Source organism: Cynocephalus volans, chromosome 17 (assembly GCF_027409185.1).
Source record: "Cynocephalus volans isolate mCynVol1 chromosome 17, mCynVol1.pri, whole genome shotgun sequence".
Taxonomy (NCBI): Eukaryota; Metazoa; Chordata; class Mammalia; order Dermoptera; family Cynocephalidae; genus Cynocephalus; species Cynocephalus volans.
Genome location: NC_084476.1, coordinates 5967510 through 5983023, shown reverse-complemented (window position 1 = coordinate 5983023; position 15514 = coordinate 5967510). Strand labels below are relative to the sequence as shown.

Here is a 15514-nt window from a genome sequence, read left to right as displayed (position 1 = left end):
GGAGATTGGGTCCTCTAGAGAGACACAGATGGTGTTCCAAGAGGGTGGCCGAAGTCCTTCCTTGTCCAAGGAAGCCACATTGGCTATCTTGTTCAGGCGTGTTGGGTCCCTTAAGGGGGACACTGGCCCCCTTTCTTGCAGCAGGAATGTGACCTTCCTCACCAAACCCCACCCCTTCACAATTGGATCCACCTCCAATCCCTGGAAGCCTTGTGCCAGGCGGTCATGGGACATGCCCAGTCCATAGGGCAGAGCTGATTTGTCAGGAGTTGGCCTGAGAATCACATTGGTGGGGGGCTGGAGGGGGCAGCAGGGTACACAAGAGGTGGCTGTCCTCGGTGTGGAGCCATGTGCCTCCAGGAGGACCAGGGGGAGGCAAGCAGATGCCCAGGGCACCAGCCTGAAGGTGGCACTCACTCTCAGGGTCCTGCAAAACAACCAAATCTGCAGAAAGCTCAGGCTGCTAAGAAAGGGCTCTGCCGGTGGGCATTGTCCTCCGACCCATCTTCCAAAGCAGCATGGGGGGAAGCTCCTGCCCATCCCATCGTGTTGGTGTCCATTTGCACATTCATCCACCCATGGCATCACCGAGGACACAGTGGTGAGCGCCAGGAAGATAGGTGCTGCCTCCCCGAGCTGAAAGTCTGGCGGCATGCCCCTGTCCCTGCACGGATCACTTCCTTGTCACCCTGGCACGCAGGCGTCCCTCAGGGAGCACTTCACCCTGGCACCCGGCCAGGTCCTAGCCACTGCTGCCCACTGGCCTCCCTGGCTCCCGCCTGCAGAGCCAGGTGGGAATTCGTGGGCTGGGCTCAAAGCTGGCAGACCTGTTTCTTCCCAAATGCCACACAAGGGTCGGAGGCCCGGAGCACCTCCAAGGTCCTTTTCCAAAGATGCTTCCCTCTCTCCCTCTCTGCATGTCCTGGGTTGGGATTTTCCTTTCTCCGTGCCTCAGTTTCCCTAAATGCTCACTGACCATCTGTGTTTCTCCTGCCTGGCTGGCACAGACTGCGAGTGCTATGGCCACTCTAACCGCTGCAGCTACATTGACTTCCTGAATGTGGTGACCTGTGTCAGCTGCAAGCACAACACACGCGGCCAGCACTGCCAGCACTGCCGCCTGGGCTACTACCGCAACGGCTCGGCTGAGCTGGACGACGAGAACGTCTGCATCGGTGAGTGGGTGCTGCCCCGGGCACACACAGGGGAGGCGCTGGAGTGGGTGTGCACAGCAGTGTTGGGTGGGGTCAGGGGACCCTTGCTTTGGAATCATCTGGGGAGGCTGCAGAAATTCAAATCTCAGGGCCCACTCCAGCTGGGCATCTCTAAGGACAGAAGCCTCTGGAATCTGCTCTGTTATTAACCTTCCCATGCAGTTCTCCTGCAAGCACTGGAGATGCAGAACGTCTAGTTAAGAGTCAAAGGCTGGGTTCTAGACCTCACTTTGCTGTGTGCATTTGTGTGAGTCCCTTCCCCTCTCTGGGCCTCGGTTTCCCCGTTTGTAAAATTGGGAAGTGAATCAGATCAAAGGTTTTCAACCCTTTTTTGTTGCTGAAGCTTTTCTTAAATACCTTATAAGCAGAGATCACCCCTGCCCTCCACCCTGGTAGACACCTGGTCTGCTTTCTTCAAAGCTATGTTTCAGGCCTGGCTTTGAGGTAAAGAAGAAGGAAACCCATGGGGGCCCTGGGCAGAGGACAGACCATTCCAAATGGCCAAGCCCATGACCCCCAACCGATACTCACCAGCCTAGAAGGGTTGCCCCCCAGCCTTGCCCCTGTCTCCAGTAGAGGCCAGGTCTCAGCCTCAGGGGCTGCCACCGCCCCTGCCCAGCCAGCCCCCGTGGAGTTGTATTGCCCACCTCCACCCGCTGCCCCCAGGCCAGCCGGGCCATAGAGGAGGGGCTCCCCAAAGTGGAGGAGGGGCTCCCCAAAGTGGAGCTGGGGCTCTGAATTAGGCAGTAGCCTTCAGGTAATTCCACCAACTCTAAAGTGATCAAAATGGAATTTTGGCACCAATGTCGCACCTGGCCAGCGGCAGGGACATGGCCTCCGGATCCGATCAGAGGTGTCCCCACCCCAGCACCCTCCTCTTGCTGAATGTCTCTGCCTCCACCCCCAGGCCCAGCACTGGGCTTCAAGAGCAGGACATTCACCCCCTCCCGCAGCACCCAGGCCCAAGGAAACCAACCGGGCCGGGGCCACAGCCTTGGAAAGGAGCTATAGACGGGGCCACCCCTTCCACACACACCCCACAGCCTCCGGACAGATGCTCAGTGGCCTCTGATGAGGCCCCTGCCACCTCAGAGCCGTGGCTCTTTGAAGCTGGGAAGGATCAAGGCTCCTGCCAGTTGCCCAGAGAGGGGAAGGGGCTGGCCCAGGCCACAGGGCGCCAAGGCCAGGGGAGGTAGAGGGGGTGTTGGCTGCCAGGGAAAAGGTATGGACACCCCAGGCAGTCCCCACCCGCCGCCCAGCCGCGGGCTCACGGGATGAGCATCACCTGGGAAGGCGGAGACCCCGCCGGGAGGGCAGCGAGGCCGGACGGGATGAGGTCCCCTGACGGCGCGCCTGTGCACGTGTCCGTCCAGAGTGTAACTGCAACCAGATCGGCTCCGTGCACGACCGGTGCAACGAGACCGGCTTCTGCGAGTGCCGCGAGGGCGCGGCGGGGCCCAAGTGCGACGACTGCCTCCCCACGCACTACTGGCGCCAGGGCTGCTACCGTGAGTGCGCTCTGGCCACCCCGGGGGCGTGGCCTGACGCGGAGGGGCGTGGCCCGGCCCGATGTGGGGCGGGGCCTGGTGCGGAGGGGCGGGGCCTAGCGGGGGCAGGGCCGGGGCGGCGGGGGCCGGGGCGGAGGGTCTGCAGGGAGGGAGGCTGTCCCAGGAGATGAAGGCCTGGCGGAGACCCGACGGCAAGTCGGCGTCAGCCACAGGCAGAGGGTGGAAGGGCGCGGCAGGCACATGGAACAGCACGTGCGAGGCTCTGGGGCGACACGGCAGGTGCGTCTGAAGACCGGCACCAAGGCCAATGGGACGCGAGCGGGCAGAGCCTGCGGCCCTGGCGGGAGCCGGGCGGGGGCAGGTCTCTCCGGCCATTGCTACCATCCGAGCAGGGACCCTTCGCACCCCGTGCGCCCTGAGCCTCCGACACTGTCTGATCCGGGCCCCGGGATTCGCACATCCCCGCCGCAGGAGCTCCCAGGTGGTCGGTGGACCGGCCACCGCTCGCATTAACTGTCCCCTCTGCCCCGCAGCCAACGTGTGCGACGACGACCAGCTGCTCTGCCAGAACGGCGGCACCTGCGTGCAGAACCAGCGCTGTGCCTGCCCGCGCGGCTACACCGGCCTGCGCTGCGAGCAGCCCCGCTGCGACCGCGCCGCCGACGGGGGCGGCCTGGACTGCGACCGCGCGCCCGGGACCGCCCCGCGCCCCGCCACCCTGCTCGCCTGCCTGCTGCTGCTGGGGCTGGCCGCCCGCCTGGGCTGCTGAGCCGCGCCCGGAGGACCTGCGCCCTGGGGCCGGGGGTCCCGGGGACCGGGCCGGGGCCGGGCGGCCAGAAGGGTGCGGCCGGAGCTGCTCCCAGGTGCTACTCAGCAGGGTCCTCCCGTCCGCCTCCGTGGCACCTGCCCCACCTGGCACTGCCCTCCCTCCGCAGCAGGGGGCGCTGTGGGGCCCTGGCCCGGGGCCCCAGCGGCCTGCGATTTGGGTTTTAGTTTTTCTTTTCTATTACCTGCGGCCCCTTTCCTTTTATTTTTTATTTTTATTTTGCTGGCGGTGAGACGGGGAGTCGGGAGAAGCGCTGCTCACGCCAACACCCCAGGTCCTGCCTCCCAGCGCACATGCACACACACAGGACTGTTGCAGACACCCCTGCGCCTGTCCCTGGCTAACCCTCAGCCACCGGACGCAGAATCCAGTTGCCTACAATCTAGTCGCTGACTTGATTCTCTTTTAATACTCGTTCTTTTCTCCTTTGCAACCCCCCAGACCCCGGGCCCCACGTGAGGCCTGCTGACTAAGGAACTCACCGGCTGGGGGCGGGGTGGACAGAAGGGTTGGAGGATTGGAAACTTTGTTTTGTAGAGAACTATTTTTGTTTGTATTAACTGTCCCCTGTAAGGAGGGACACTGGTGAGAACGCTGGTCACCGCGGTGGGTGATGGTGTATAATCCGACAGAGTAAATGATCTGTTCACCGCTGCCTCCAGGGCCTGTTTTCTTTCTGTGTTGGTGGATACCAGGCCGGTTTGGGGATTAAAAAGAATTCACAAAATAGCCTTCAAGAAAAGATTTTCCTATCAGGGTTCCCACTTCCCCAGGCCTTTCTGTGAATTCAAACAGGCGACCCTTCCCTGGCTGGCTTGGCTCTCTCACCCCCTGCCAGGCTGTTGGTTACCCACGTGTTAGCAGCTGCCCAAAACCAAGAGGATCTCCCTCCTCCCCTCAAAACCCAGAGTCTATTGGCACTTTTCTGCAGAAGTCCAAGGGAAGTGACTTGGGGAGAATTCTAGAGATGGAAGCATCTGCTCTGATTTATAATGTCTCCACAGCTGACTGTGTTAGCTCAGATCCATCAGACCAGAGCCTCAAGTCCAATATCAGGTTACAGGGAACCCGCAACTGCTGCGCAGCCACTGCCTCCTGCCAGAGCCCCCTGATGGCCAGGCAGGCAGAGGTGGGCCACCTCCCCTTTCCCTCACCTTCTGAAGTTCAGGGAGGGGTAACAAGGGAAACAACGGGGGCAGCTTGGGAGTCGTGAGAGGAAGCTGGGTTTACCAACTTAGGCACTTTGCTGGAGAGGTCCCACAGGCCTCTCCAGCCCCACTCAGTGTCTTCTGCCCTTGGGTGGTCAGCGGCTCCCTGCTTGCCCACGAGAAGCTTCAGGTTCACTCCTGGGGCTCCTGCCCTGGTTCCTAATTGCTCCCACTGCTGCAGTCTGCAGTTAACCTCTTGCACTGGTTTCTGTCAGCAGTAGCTGCTCTTTCTGGACTGGGAAGTTTAGACCTGGGTCCTTCCCCCAAGTTCCCAAAGCAGAGCTAAGACCCAGTTGAACAAAACTTGGCCTTGGCCTTGGGGCTAATGGGATGACAACACAGAAAAGGCCATGCGGTGGGTGGGGGGTGTTACACGTGGATATGAAGTACAATTTACAGCATCTCGAGGCCAAACGCCACCCCACTGTCTTCCTCGCTGGGCCCCCGTACCCCGCACCAGGTTGCAGGGTCAGCACCCAACCCCTAAAGGAAGTGCCTTCTGTCGGGTCCCCTCATGGCTTCCTTGCCCACTTCCTCATTAACAGAACCCCACACAGAGGGGCCCAAAGTGCCCAGTAAAACAAAATATATCTCAGGGGCTCATCGTGAATAGGAGTGGCCACGTGACACAGCTCTGGCCAGTGAGATGTAAGCAGGAGTGATGGACGGGTCTTCCAGAAAGTTCCCCTCTTACCCACAAGGCCTCAGTTGGCCAAGTTTTGGGCCCTGGCTTTTCTCTCCGGCCCCTCCCCCTGTGTTCCCTCAGCAGGGTGCACAAGGAACCATCTGGCACCCCTGATGTAAGAGCACTCCCTCAAGATGGTGGAACCAGAACGTGGAAGGTGCTTTCCTGAGGACTGGTCTGAGCGGGGGACCCCGGCCCCGGCTGCCGGCCTTCGCACATCTTCAGGTGTGAGAAAAAATAAACCCTGATGTGATTAAAACACTGGAATTTGGGTTTTCTGTTCCCTGCAGATTTACCAGTTCCTAAGTTCAAGGCTCTACCTTCTTGGCGTCCACTGAGGCCAGAGAGAGACTAAAGCCCATCCTGCCTTGGCCACAGGCCCCTGCTGTAACACTGTCCCACAGTGAGACAGTGGATTGTACAGCATTCAGGACAAGAAGCTCCACTCTTTCCAGAACAGGACCTGCCTCTGCCTCTAAAGGACCACAGCCCACCTGCAGAGAACTGCCAATGCTGGCACAATCTGTAAACAACAAATGCTTCCTTCTGGTCACCAAGGTGTTAAAATTTAAAGGGGTCCAGTGTCAGAGCCACATACACGGTCTAGGTCCAGGTCTGTCCCCTAGAAGCAGAACATGAGGCAGGGCCTTGCTGCAGGGATCTGCGGAGGGCCTGATCTTTAGGCACACCTGGAAGGAGTGAGGGCATGAGGACAAGGACATGGGAGGGCCCACACCTGTGGCCACTTGTCCTGATCCATGGGGCGGGGGTGGTGAGGGGCTCTGGGGCACAAATGACGTACCGCATGTCCTTGTCTGTAGGTAAGGGGGCCGGCCTCAGGTCGGTCAGTCATTGGCTTCAGTCTGATGGGGGTGGAGGAGGGCGGTGCAGCGTAACCCCCAGGTGGGTGGGTGGACCCTCCCGTAGAAAGGCTGTAGCCTCACCTCCACTATACACATGCCCCTTTATGTCACCCTGGGTGTGTTCCCAGAACACTCCTGAAGGTCTGGGAGGAGAGGGGCCCCAGGGGGCACCTGCTCTGTCCTTCCTGACCTCTCGGCTGGGCCCGCGCTGTGTCAGCTTCCCCAGGACCAGTCTTGGTGCGAGCGAGGGCCGGGGAGGTGCAGCACGTGGTAAATCAGAGGCGCAGCCCTAGTCCCCGGGGACACGGCTCAGGCCGTGACCTCGGCAGGAGGGTGGAGGGAAAGTTGCCAGTGACCATTTGGAAAACTCTGACGTCTTCCAGGCAGTGGGGAGCAGGAGAAAACAAGGTCAGCAGACCCAGTCACAGACCAGCCTCTTTTTTAATGGTGTCCCTGGTCCCCGAGCTCCTGTATTGACACCTGGCTCTGACAGGTAACGAGCAGAAGGCTCGCACTTCACAGCTTGGATTATGACAGCGGCTGTCCTCAGGCACCGTGCAGTGTCATCACATTAGCCCTGACCTTCACCCTAGGACTCGGCTTTCAACCTTGGGGGCTGGGGACTGTCCTGCACACTGTGAGATGCTTAGTGGCATCTCTGGCTTCATTGGGGCTACTAGATGCCACTAGCACCCCCTTCCCCAGCTGTGACAATCAAAAGTGCCTCCAGGCATCACCAAATTGGGGACAAGATTGCCCCAGGTTGAGAATCACTGCCTTAGGGAAAAGGGATTGTTGTGCCCATTTTACAGAGGGGTAAGTGGAGGATAGGGGAGGGGAAATAACTTGCCTGAGGTCACAGTTGCTAAGAAGCAGGGCAGGAGTTGAACCCAGGGCTGCCTGACTCCAGCACCTGTGTTTAAGCCCAGGCCAGGCAGCCAACGCAGTCCCAGATGGGCAGGCAGACAACCAGCCAGGCCCCCCCACCACCCCTGCTGGTCTCTCCCACCTCCAGTGAAAGGCTGAGCAGGGAGCTCTGGGGAGCCAGGCTTCATCTGAATGGCTCTGCTGTCAGGGGAAATGTCTCCCTTGCCCCCTGCCCCCATCTGCCCCTAAATAAGCAGGACTGCTGTGTTGGCATTTCCAGCCCCTGCTGCTGCCGCCGCCGTGCGTTTCAGCTATGAGGCATTTATGGGCGCCTGGGGAGCAGTTGGTGGCATCTCCCTGCAGGCCTGGGCGGTCAGGGCAGGAGGGGGCTCCGCCCCCTGCCCGCACCCCAGCCAGAGCCAGCCTCCCCTCTCCCCAAGGGACTCCCCAGCCCCTCCCAGCACATCTTGAGCCAGAAGAGTTAAGGGAAAAGGTCCCAGGAAGAAAAGCTTTACTTATTTTTCCTTCTCAAAACACAAATCATGACTTGTAGGGAAGTTAGAAAATACAGAAAAGCAAAATCATAATAATTTTTAAATTAAAATCACCCGCAGCCCTCCACTCAGAGCTAATAACTGTTAATATTTCCTGACAGATATTCTAGTAGTATTCCATAAAATAAGACCCACACACAGACCTCACCCCCTACCCAGGATTTTTTGCCATGTGCTGGGTTTGGCATTTCTTGTTTCAAAGATGCGCGGGATGAAGCTGAGAAGTGGGTTCTATTAACACAGTGTAGCCATTTCACAGCTGAGCACACTGAGGCTCCCAAAGTGTCCTGACCAAGGACTTTAGCTACAAGCACCAAAAAAAACGACTGGCTGATTTAAGCAGCAAAGGAAATTATTTGAAGGGTCATGGGACCACATGTCAGGAAAGCTCGACGCGAGGAAGGAGCACGAAGGCAGGAAGGATGCTCAGTATCCCGCCCACTGTGGGCCGGGAGAGCCAGAGGCCCAGCTGCTGCCTGGGCATCGTGCCCACCAGGCTTGCTCTGATCCGGCCTCCGCCAACATCTCCAACATCATTTGTGCCCCTCGTTTCCTCCAATGCTCTGCCCTGATCCAGAAACCCAAAGTGACTGGAGCGAGGGATGTGAGGGGTGGGCAGGGCCAAATCCCATGAGGCTTTGTGGGTGGAGCCAAGACACCTGGAGCATGCAGGGGACCTGGAGATGGCTGGCCCATAAGTTGGTGACAGACTCTTGGGGTCCTCCACAGCGCAGGCCAGTCTCAGGGTCAGTCAGGGCCTGCAGACCTGGGCAGCACCTTTCTCTGGGAAGGAAAGGGGGCTATGTGACCTGGAGCCTGAGCCTGGCAGCAGTGAGCAGGGGCCAGGACCCAAGCCTTGTGCTTCGACACCACCCACCCCTGCGTTTCCAGGGCTGGACGTGTAGATGGAGGCCCACATGCCACGTGTCTAAATATTTAAAGCCATCCATCACACTGAGGTATAAAATGCAGCCAATCCTTGACAAGCAATCACTTCCCAATGGCCTGAAAGGCTGGCTTCAGATTAGCAGCCTTGGACTCCTTCGGGTACAGCCAGCATGCAGGCTCTACTGAGCACATCCTCTTGGCCCAGGGACCCCTCGTCCCATGGCTAGTGGAGTGGAGAAGGCCCAGGGTGGGGCCCCTGTGGCCCAGGCCCAAGGGCAGTGCTGGATGAGGCTTGGGCTTGCCCTCTGGGCTGACCTAGGTCTGCACAGACTGATGGGGCCATCTGGGGCCAGCCTCTGAGGTCCCTCTTGGAAGGCTGGCCACATATACCACTGCCTCATGCTGAAATAGGGGCAAAGGCTGGAGTAGCATGAAACCAATGAGTGGAGACATTCGGACCCACCTCCAGCCAGCCAGCTGCCCTGCTCAGCACCAAAAAAGGTGCACAGGTGTGCCTGGCAGGGCTGGGCAGCCTTGTGCCAGCAGCAAAGGGAAGACTCAAGTGGGAAGCAGCCTGGGGCCAGCAGCCTGGCCACTATAGTCCCCAGCCTGAGCATTAGTTCCGAGAAAAGGGGGATGGCACAAACAGAAAACATCACCAGGGCTTGCCCAGCCAGCGCCAGCCTTGTTGTCCCGTCTGAAGGTGAGCAGCTCTGGCCATCGATGGCAGCTGGACATGCACCTAGTGTCGCTGGTTCTCTAGATTTTACAAGAGAAACCAGAATGCTAGAGTTTAACATAAACCTTTGGGTTTTCAAACGTTGGCCACTAACTTGCTTGTCTCTAAAACTGGGGACACCAATTGCTTAAAAAATGGAAGAGAGGATTAACATATGACCCAGCAATTCCACTCCTGCGTGCAGACTCCCAAAGGACTGAAAAAAGGTGCTCAAACAAAAAAGTGTACATCACTGCTCCCAGCAGCCTGTTCACCATGACTATAAAGGAAAGAAGCACAAAAGCCAGATTTGAGAAGCAGCGTGTCCGTCAGCTCTCCGTCAGGGATGAATCGAGAGACGCAATGCTGTGTCCCATATAGTAGAGACTGTCCCATTGCCAGAGAAAGGAACAGAGAGCACTGACACATGCTACAACATGGATGAACTTTGAAAACATTGTGCTGAGTGAAAGCAGCCAGACGCGAGGGTTACGATAGTATAATTCTGTCTATATGAAATGTCCCGGATAGGCAAGTCCATAGAGACGGAGATAGATTGGTGGTTGCCAGGGGCTGGTGACAGGGGAGAATGGGGAATGGCTGCTTAATGGGAACAGGATTTCATTTGGGTGATGAAAATGTTTTGGAATGAGGTAGAGGTGATGGTTACACAACCTTGTACTAAATGCCACTGAATTGCCCTTTAAAATGGCTCATTGTGTTATGGAAATCTCACCTCAATTTAAAACAATTTGTGCAGACCAAATAAGTCTTATCTCCAGCCCAGTTCAGGTCATTGGCGTTGGGTCCCTGACATCAGTCAGGGCAGTAGGCAGCCCTTCCCCAGGTGCCAGGTGGAACCACAACACCAGCCCAGGCACGGTCCACTGGCCCCTCCTCACCCACCACTGTGTCCTAGGCCAAGCAACAACAGACAGAGGAGTTTGCTGCCCTCAGGGGGTTCACATTCTGGTCTGGGGAAGCTGCCACCACAAAACCGTGTGACATGAGGCTGGTGGGGCAGGGAAGGGCAGGAAGAGACCCTGGAGCTAGAGATGGGAAAGCTCGAGGATCATTATCAATAGTATCGGTATTGTGTTAAGAAAGGCCCAGTAGGGAGGCAAGACGGCTGGTATGATGAGGCAGGAAGCTGGAGGAGGAACGGAGGGAGAGAAGTTACATTCCTGGGGCCTCTATCTATAGTGTGCCAGAAGCCCACGAAGAGGACGCATCCAAAGCCCAGGAGCTGGCTTGATGGGGCTCCTAGTGGCCAATTAGTAATCACTGGAGTCTAAGCAAGAACAAAGACAGTAATGAATTATTATACCCCATCGATTTTTTTAAAAAAGGAAATTATGGGTCGGTAGTAATATTCAGAAAGAATCGAGTGGGGAGGTGGACAGTAGGGGGCTCTTCTTTATAGAATACCAGCCAAAGAATCTAAGGATGACACACTCACAAAATGACTTGTTGGAAAATCACTATTTTGCAGCCTCCAGTATGACAACTGATTCGGGCAGGATCATCAGCAAATCGAAGTTGTACCGCACAGATTGCTGATCAATTACAAAGAGGGGAAGATGGTAGACACCCCCTTGAACAAGTGATCAAAGTCAGTGTCACCAATAATGGGACAAACAGATACATACGCACAATATGATATAGCAGAAAGGACACAACACCCCCTTGTGCCAAAAATATTTAACCTGACTCGATGCAAGAGGAAACAAACAAATTCAGATGGAGGCCATTCTATTCGTATAAAATAACTGGGCTTTACTCTTCAAAAACGTCAATATCGTGAAAGACCAACGAAAAATAAAATGAAAAGGCAGAGGAGGGACTAAAGAGATGGAACGACTGAACACAATGAGTGATCCTTGACTGGATCAAATTAAAATATTTTTAAAAATATATAGCAATAAAGGACATTTTAGGATAATAGCAGAAATTTGAATATGGACAATATATTAAATAATATTTTATCATAAGATGTGATAATAGTATGGTGGTTATGCAAAAAAAATGCCCTTTCTCCTTGGAGATGCACATGGAAGTATTTAGGGGTGGAATATCATAAGGTCGTAACAGACTTTCAGATTGTTCGGTGGAAACTCAGGGCATAGGTAGAGGATTAGAGGGTGTGATGTGGTAAGACGTTCAACTGCTACATCCAGACCAAGTACTTAGATATTCATGGACTATTCCAACTCCTCTTTACATTTGGTAATTTTGCAATTAAAAGTTGGATAAAAAACAATAAAAATTTTAAATAGACTAGTTAATAAACAGAACGATTTGGCTGTGTTTATGAGAGGTGGGGAATAAAATTATATCCCTTCCACACACTATACATAAAATAAATACAGGTGGTTAAAGACATAACTGGGAAAAGTGAAGCTTGAAAACTTTTAGATTAATGAATTCAACTACATTAAAATAAAAACCTGCCGCACAACAAAAGACAAAGCACAGTAAAAAAAGCACAAGCTGCGGAATGAGACAAAACATTGGAAACATATGTGATGGATAAAGGTTCATATTGAAAATACATTAAGAATTTCTTTAAAATCAAAGGAAAAGGATGAACAGCCCAACAGAAAAACGAGCAAACGTGAGCAGGCAGGTCCCAGAGGAGAGAGTGCAAAAATGATCAACAAATAAGCTTGAAAGACCAGCCCAGTGGTGATCAGAAAAATACACACCTACCCCCATCCAATTGGCACAAGCTGTAAAAGTCTGGCCATCCCTAGTGTTCGTGGGAATATGGAGCAATGTGATTTCCGTACACTGATAGTGAGAATATAAATCAGGACATCATCTAGTACAATGTGCTAACATCCCATGGCCTGGCGATGCCACTCCTAGGTATACATTTTAGAGAAAATCTAGCACAAAGACACGAGGAGATCTGTACAAGAGTGATCACCAAAGTAGTGAAAACGGAAACAAATCATATGCCCACACACAAGACGCTAGATATGTAAAGCGTGGTATTTGTCTGCTGCAATACTTTACAGCAGTTCGAATGAATGAATAAAGGGAGATTCTCACCCCCAGCACCACTGACATTCTGGGCTGCATAACTCTGTGCAGGAACTGCCCTGTGTAGTGCAGCGTGTTCAGCAGCATCCCTGGCCGGTTGTGACAGGTACAAATGTCTCCAGACATTGCCAAATATCCCTCCTGGGGGAGGTGGGGAGGCAGAATCTCTCCAATTGAGAACCACTAAATTAGAGCCATATGAATCAGCACAGATAAATCTAAAACATAATGTTGAGTGGAACATTTGTGTCACAGAAAGATAGATGCAGTATAATACTCTTCATATAAAGGCTAAAAACACACAAAACAAGTGTGATGGATACACACACTTGCAGTGAGCCTCAGGCTAGTGTCACTTCTGGAGGGAAGAGGGAAGGGGGGGTGTCATGGGGCTCCAACTCTATATATAGGGCTTTATTTTCTTAAAAAGTAAAAGATCTAAAGTAAAGAGACGTGGGTACAGGGTGTTCCTAATACTATGAGTATACTACTCCGTATGCTCGAAATATCTCATTAAAAAAAAAAAAGAAAAGAAAAGAAACATCACTTATCTGTGGAGGGCACACTATTCCCCGTGTCTGGGATAGGTGGTAGAAATGAAGCCCGGTGGAATGGGGGTGCGGCTGGGGGACAGGGTGTAGCAGACCTGCCCCTGCAGGGGCCTGCCCTGTGCTGGGGCTGGGGCAGGCGCGGTTCTCTGCAGGAGCCGCCGGGCGAGGGGAGAGGGAGCCTGGAGTCCAGCTCAACCCGCGCGGGGCACCCGGGTGCCGGGGGCGGCTGCGTCCTCCTGCAGGCTGGGGGCCAGAGACCCGCGGTCCTGGAGAAGTGCAAGCATCCGAGGAACCCGCCGGGGTGTGGTGAAGGGTTAGTGCTTGTAAACGTCTTCGTACACTAGAAGGAGCCCTTCCTTCCGTGCTGTTCCCGAAAGCCCTGCCGGGCCCACCGCACCGGCCGGGACCCAGCCCTGGTGGCCAGTGTCGCCGACGGCGGGTCGTCGTGTAGCCTGTCTACGCACACGCTCATCCCCTCCTAAAGCGACGTGTCTGCCTTTGTTGCCTTCCTCCCCCGAAGAGTGGGGACACTGGCCGAGGCCCGCGGACCCTAAGGGGTCCCGGATCAAAACCGTGTGTGCGAGAGCCACCGAGGACCTGCGCTCCGGACGGCTCCCCCGTCGCCGCCCTCCACCGCCGGGCTGCGCACCCGAGAGACCCGCACCCTTCCCACCCGCGGGCCCGCCCCACGCCGCGCTGCCCTGCTCTTTCCTGCGCGCTGCGGCCCCGGGCGGAGGCACCGAGTCGCTGTCCCTGGCCCCGCCCCCGAGGCAGGGACCCCTCGGCCCGGGCAGACGCGTCCGAGCGCCCGCGGCGCGTCCCGGCCAGGACCCCCGGCGGGAGTCCCGGGCGCAGTGCCCAGGAGGCCGCGACTCCGACCGCCCTCCACCGGCGCCTCGGCCGGCGGGGCAAGCGGCTGAATGTCATTCTCTGCACAGCGGCCCCTCTGGCCGGCCATTCATTCAACAAATCCTCCCCCGAACCCCCACTCGGTCCCCGGGGCCCGGGAGTCCGCTGTGCAGGGATGCGGGAAGCTGTGGGGCCTCTCGGGAGCGGGGACGCTCGGGGTCGAGCGGATATAGCGCCCCCGTGAGGAAGGGGCGGTTGTGCTGAGCCCCAGAGACGGGTGAGCGCCTGCCGGGGCCTCAACGGGAGCCCGCCCCAGGACACAGCCCGCAGGCCCGGCCCGGACCCTGAGCCATACTCACGGCCTTCCGCGAGAGACCGGGTTACCCCGGGGCAGGATGAAGATCTGCCAACGAGCCGTTTCACCGACAGTCCCAGGCAAGCCTTTTCAAAAAGAAAAATTGGCTAAATAATCAGTGTCTTCTTCCAAATAAAATTATTTGAATATAAAAGTAATACACACTCAACGGTAAAAAAATGGAAGAAAAAAGAAATGCTTAAAATGACTACCTAACCAGCCAGTTGCCCCCATCCCCCCAAAAGACTACCTAGAATGGGTGGCGCGCAGAGGATTTGTAGGGCAGTGAAATGATTCTGGATGATACTGTAATAGTGCATACATGTCATTATACACTTGTCCCATCCTGCAACCCTCATGTAAACTGTGGACGTGCGGTTAGAACGATGTGCTGATGTTCTTCCGCTGTAACACATGCACCACTCCGATGGGGACGTCGATCATGGGGGAGGCCGTGCATATGCGTGTGTGGGGGCAGAGGGAATTGGGACGTCTCTGTACTTTCTGCTCAATTTTGTTGTGAACCTAAAACTGCAGCTATTATAACCATGCTCCATGTGATAAAAGTAAAACCTCCTGAAATAAATGGAAAGACTCAAATTCTCAGCAGACAAAATAAAGTATAAAAAAGAACCAAATGGAAATTTTGATGTGAAAAGTACAATACCTAAAGTAAAAACTTCACTGGATGAGTTCAATAACAGAACGAAAGTGACGAAGGAAAGATCCAGTAAACTGGATATATCAATTTGAAAAACATTAAAGATTATCAGATAATATCCAAAAGTCCTAGAAGGAGCCTCAGAAGGAGAGGCGATACTGGTGAACAAAAATAATATGAAGAAATAATGGACACGAAGATGACCATCTTACGGGGACTTTTTAACTAGCTCCCACAACTGTTTAAGGCCAAGTCTCCGTAATCCATTATATTTATTTTTTACAGTGGTTCTACTTCTTTAATTCAATCACAGAACATGCTGGCCCACCTCTCACTACCATCACACTGGGAATGAGTTTCAACATACGAATCTTGGGGGGGACACAAACATTCTAACCACAACATAAGGGAATAGTTATCTGAATGACTGATTTTTCATCAGGAACCATGGAGGACAGAAGGCAGAGGACATCACCCTAAGAGAGCCAAAAGAAAAGCACTGTCAACCCAGAATTCTATATCCAGAAAAATATTCCTTTGGAATGAAAGTGACATAAAGAACATTCTTAGATGAAGGAAAACAACAAGAATTCACTGCCAGCAGACTACCTCTAAACTAAATCATTCTTCTGGCTGAAGGAAAATGACTCCAGAAGCAATTTGGAATATCAGGAATAAGGGAAAATCCAAAGACAAATGTTAAATAGCTAGATAAATATAAA

At 54.7% G+C, this 15514-nt stretch overlaps 1 protein-coding gene across 3 annotated transcripts in view; it reads left to right on the top strand.

The window, feature by feature from the left end:
• Window positions 1-3491, top strand: part of NTNG2 (netrin G2) — a 61342-nt gene extending 57851 nt beyond the window's left edge. For all 3 annotated transcript variants that reach the window (XM_063082411.1, XM_063082410.1, XM_063082409.1), the window contains 3 exons: window positions 1008-1175; window positions 2588-2722; window positions 3256-3491. In XM_063082411.1, the coding sequence (XP_062938481.1) occupies window positions 1008-1175; window positions 2588-2722; window positions 3256-3491 (539 nt within the window). The remainder of the gene's footprint in view (window positions 1-1007; window positions 1176-2587; window positions 2723-3255) is intronic.
• The last annotated feature ends 12023 nt before the right edge of the window (window positions 3492-15514 follow it).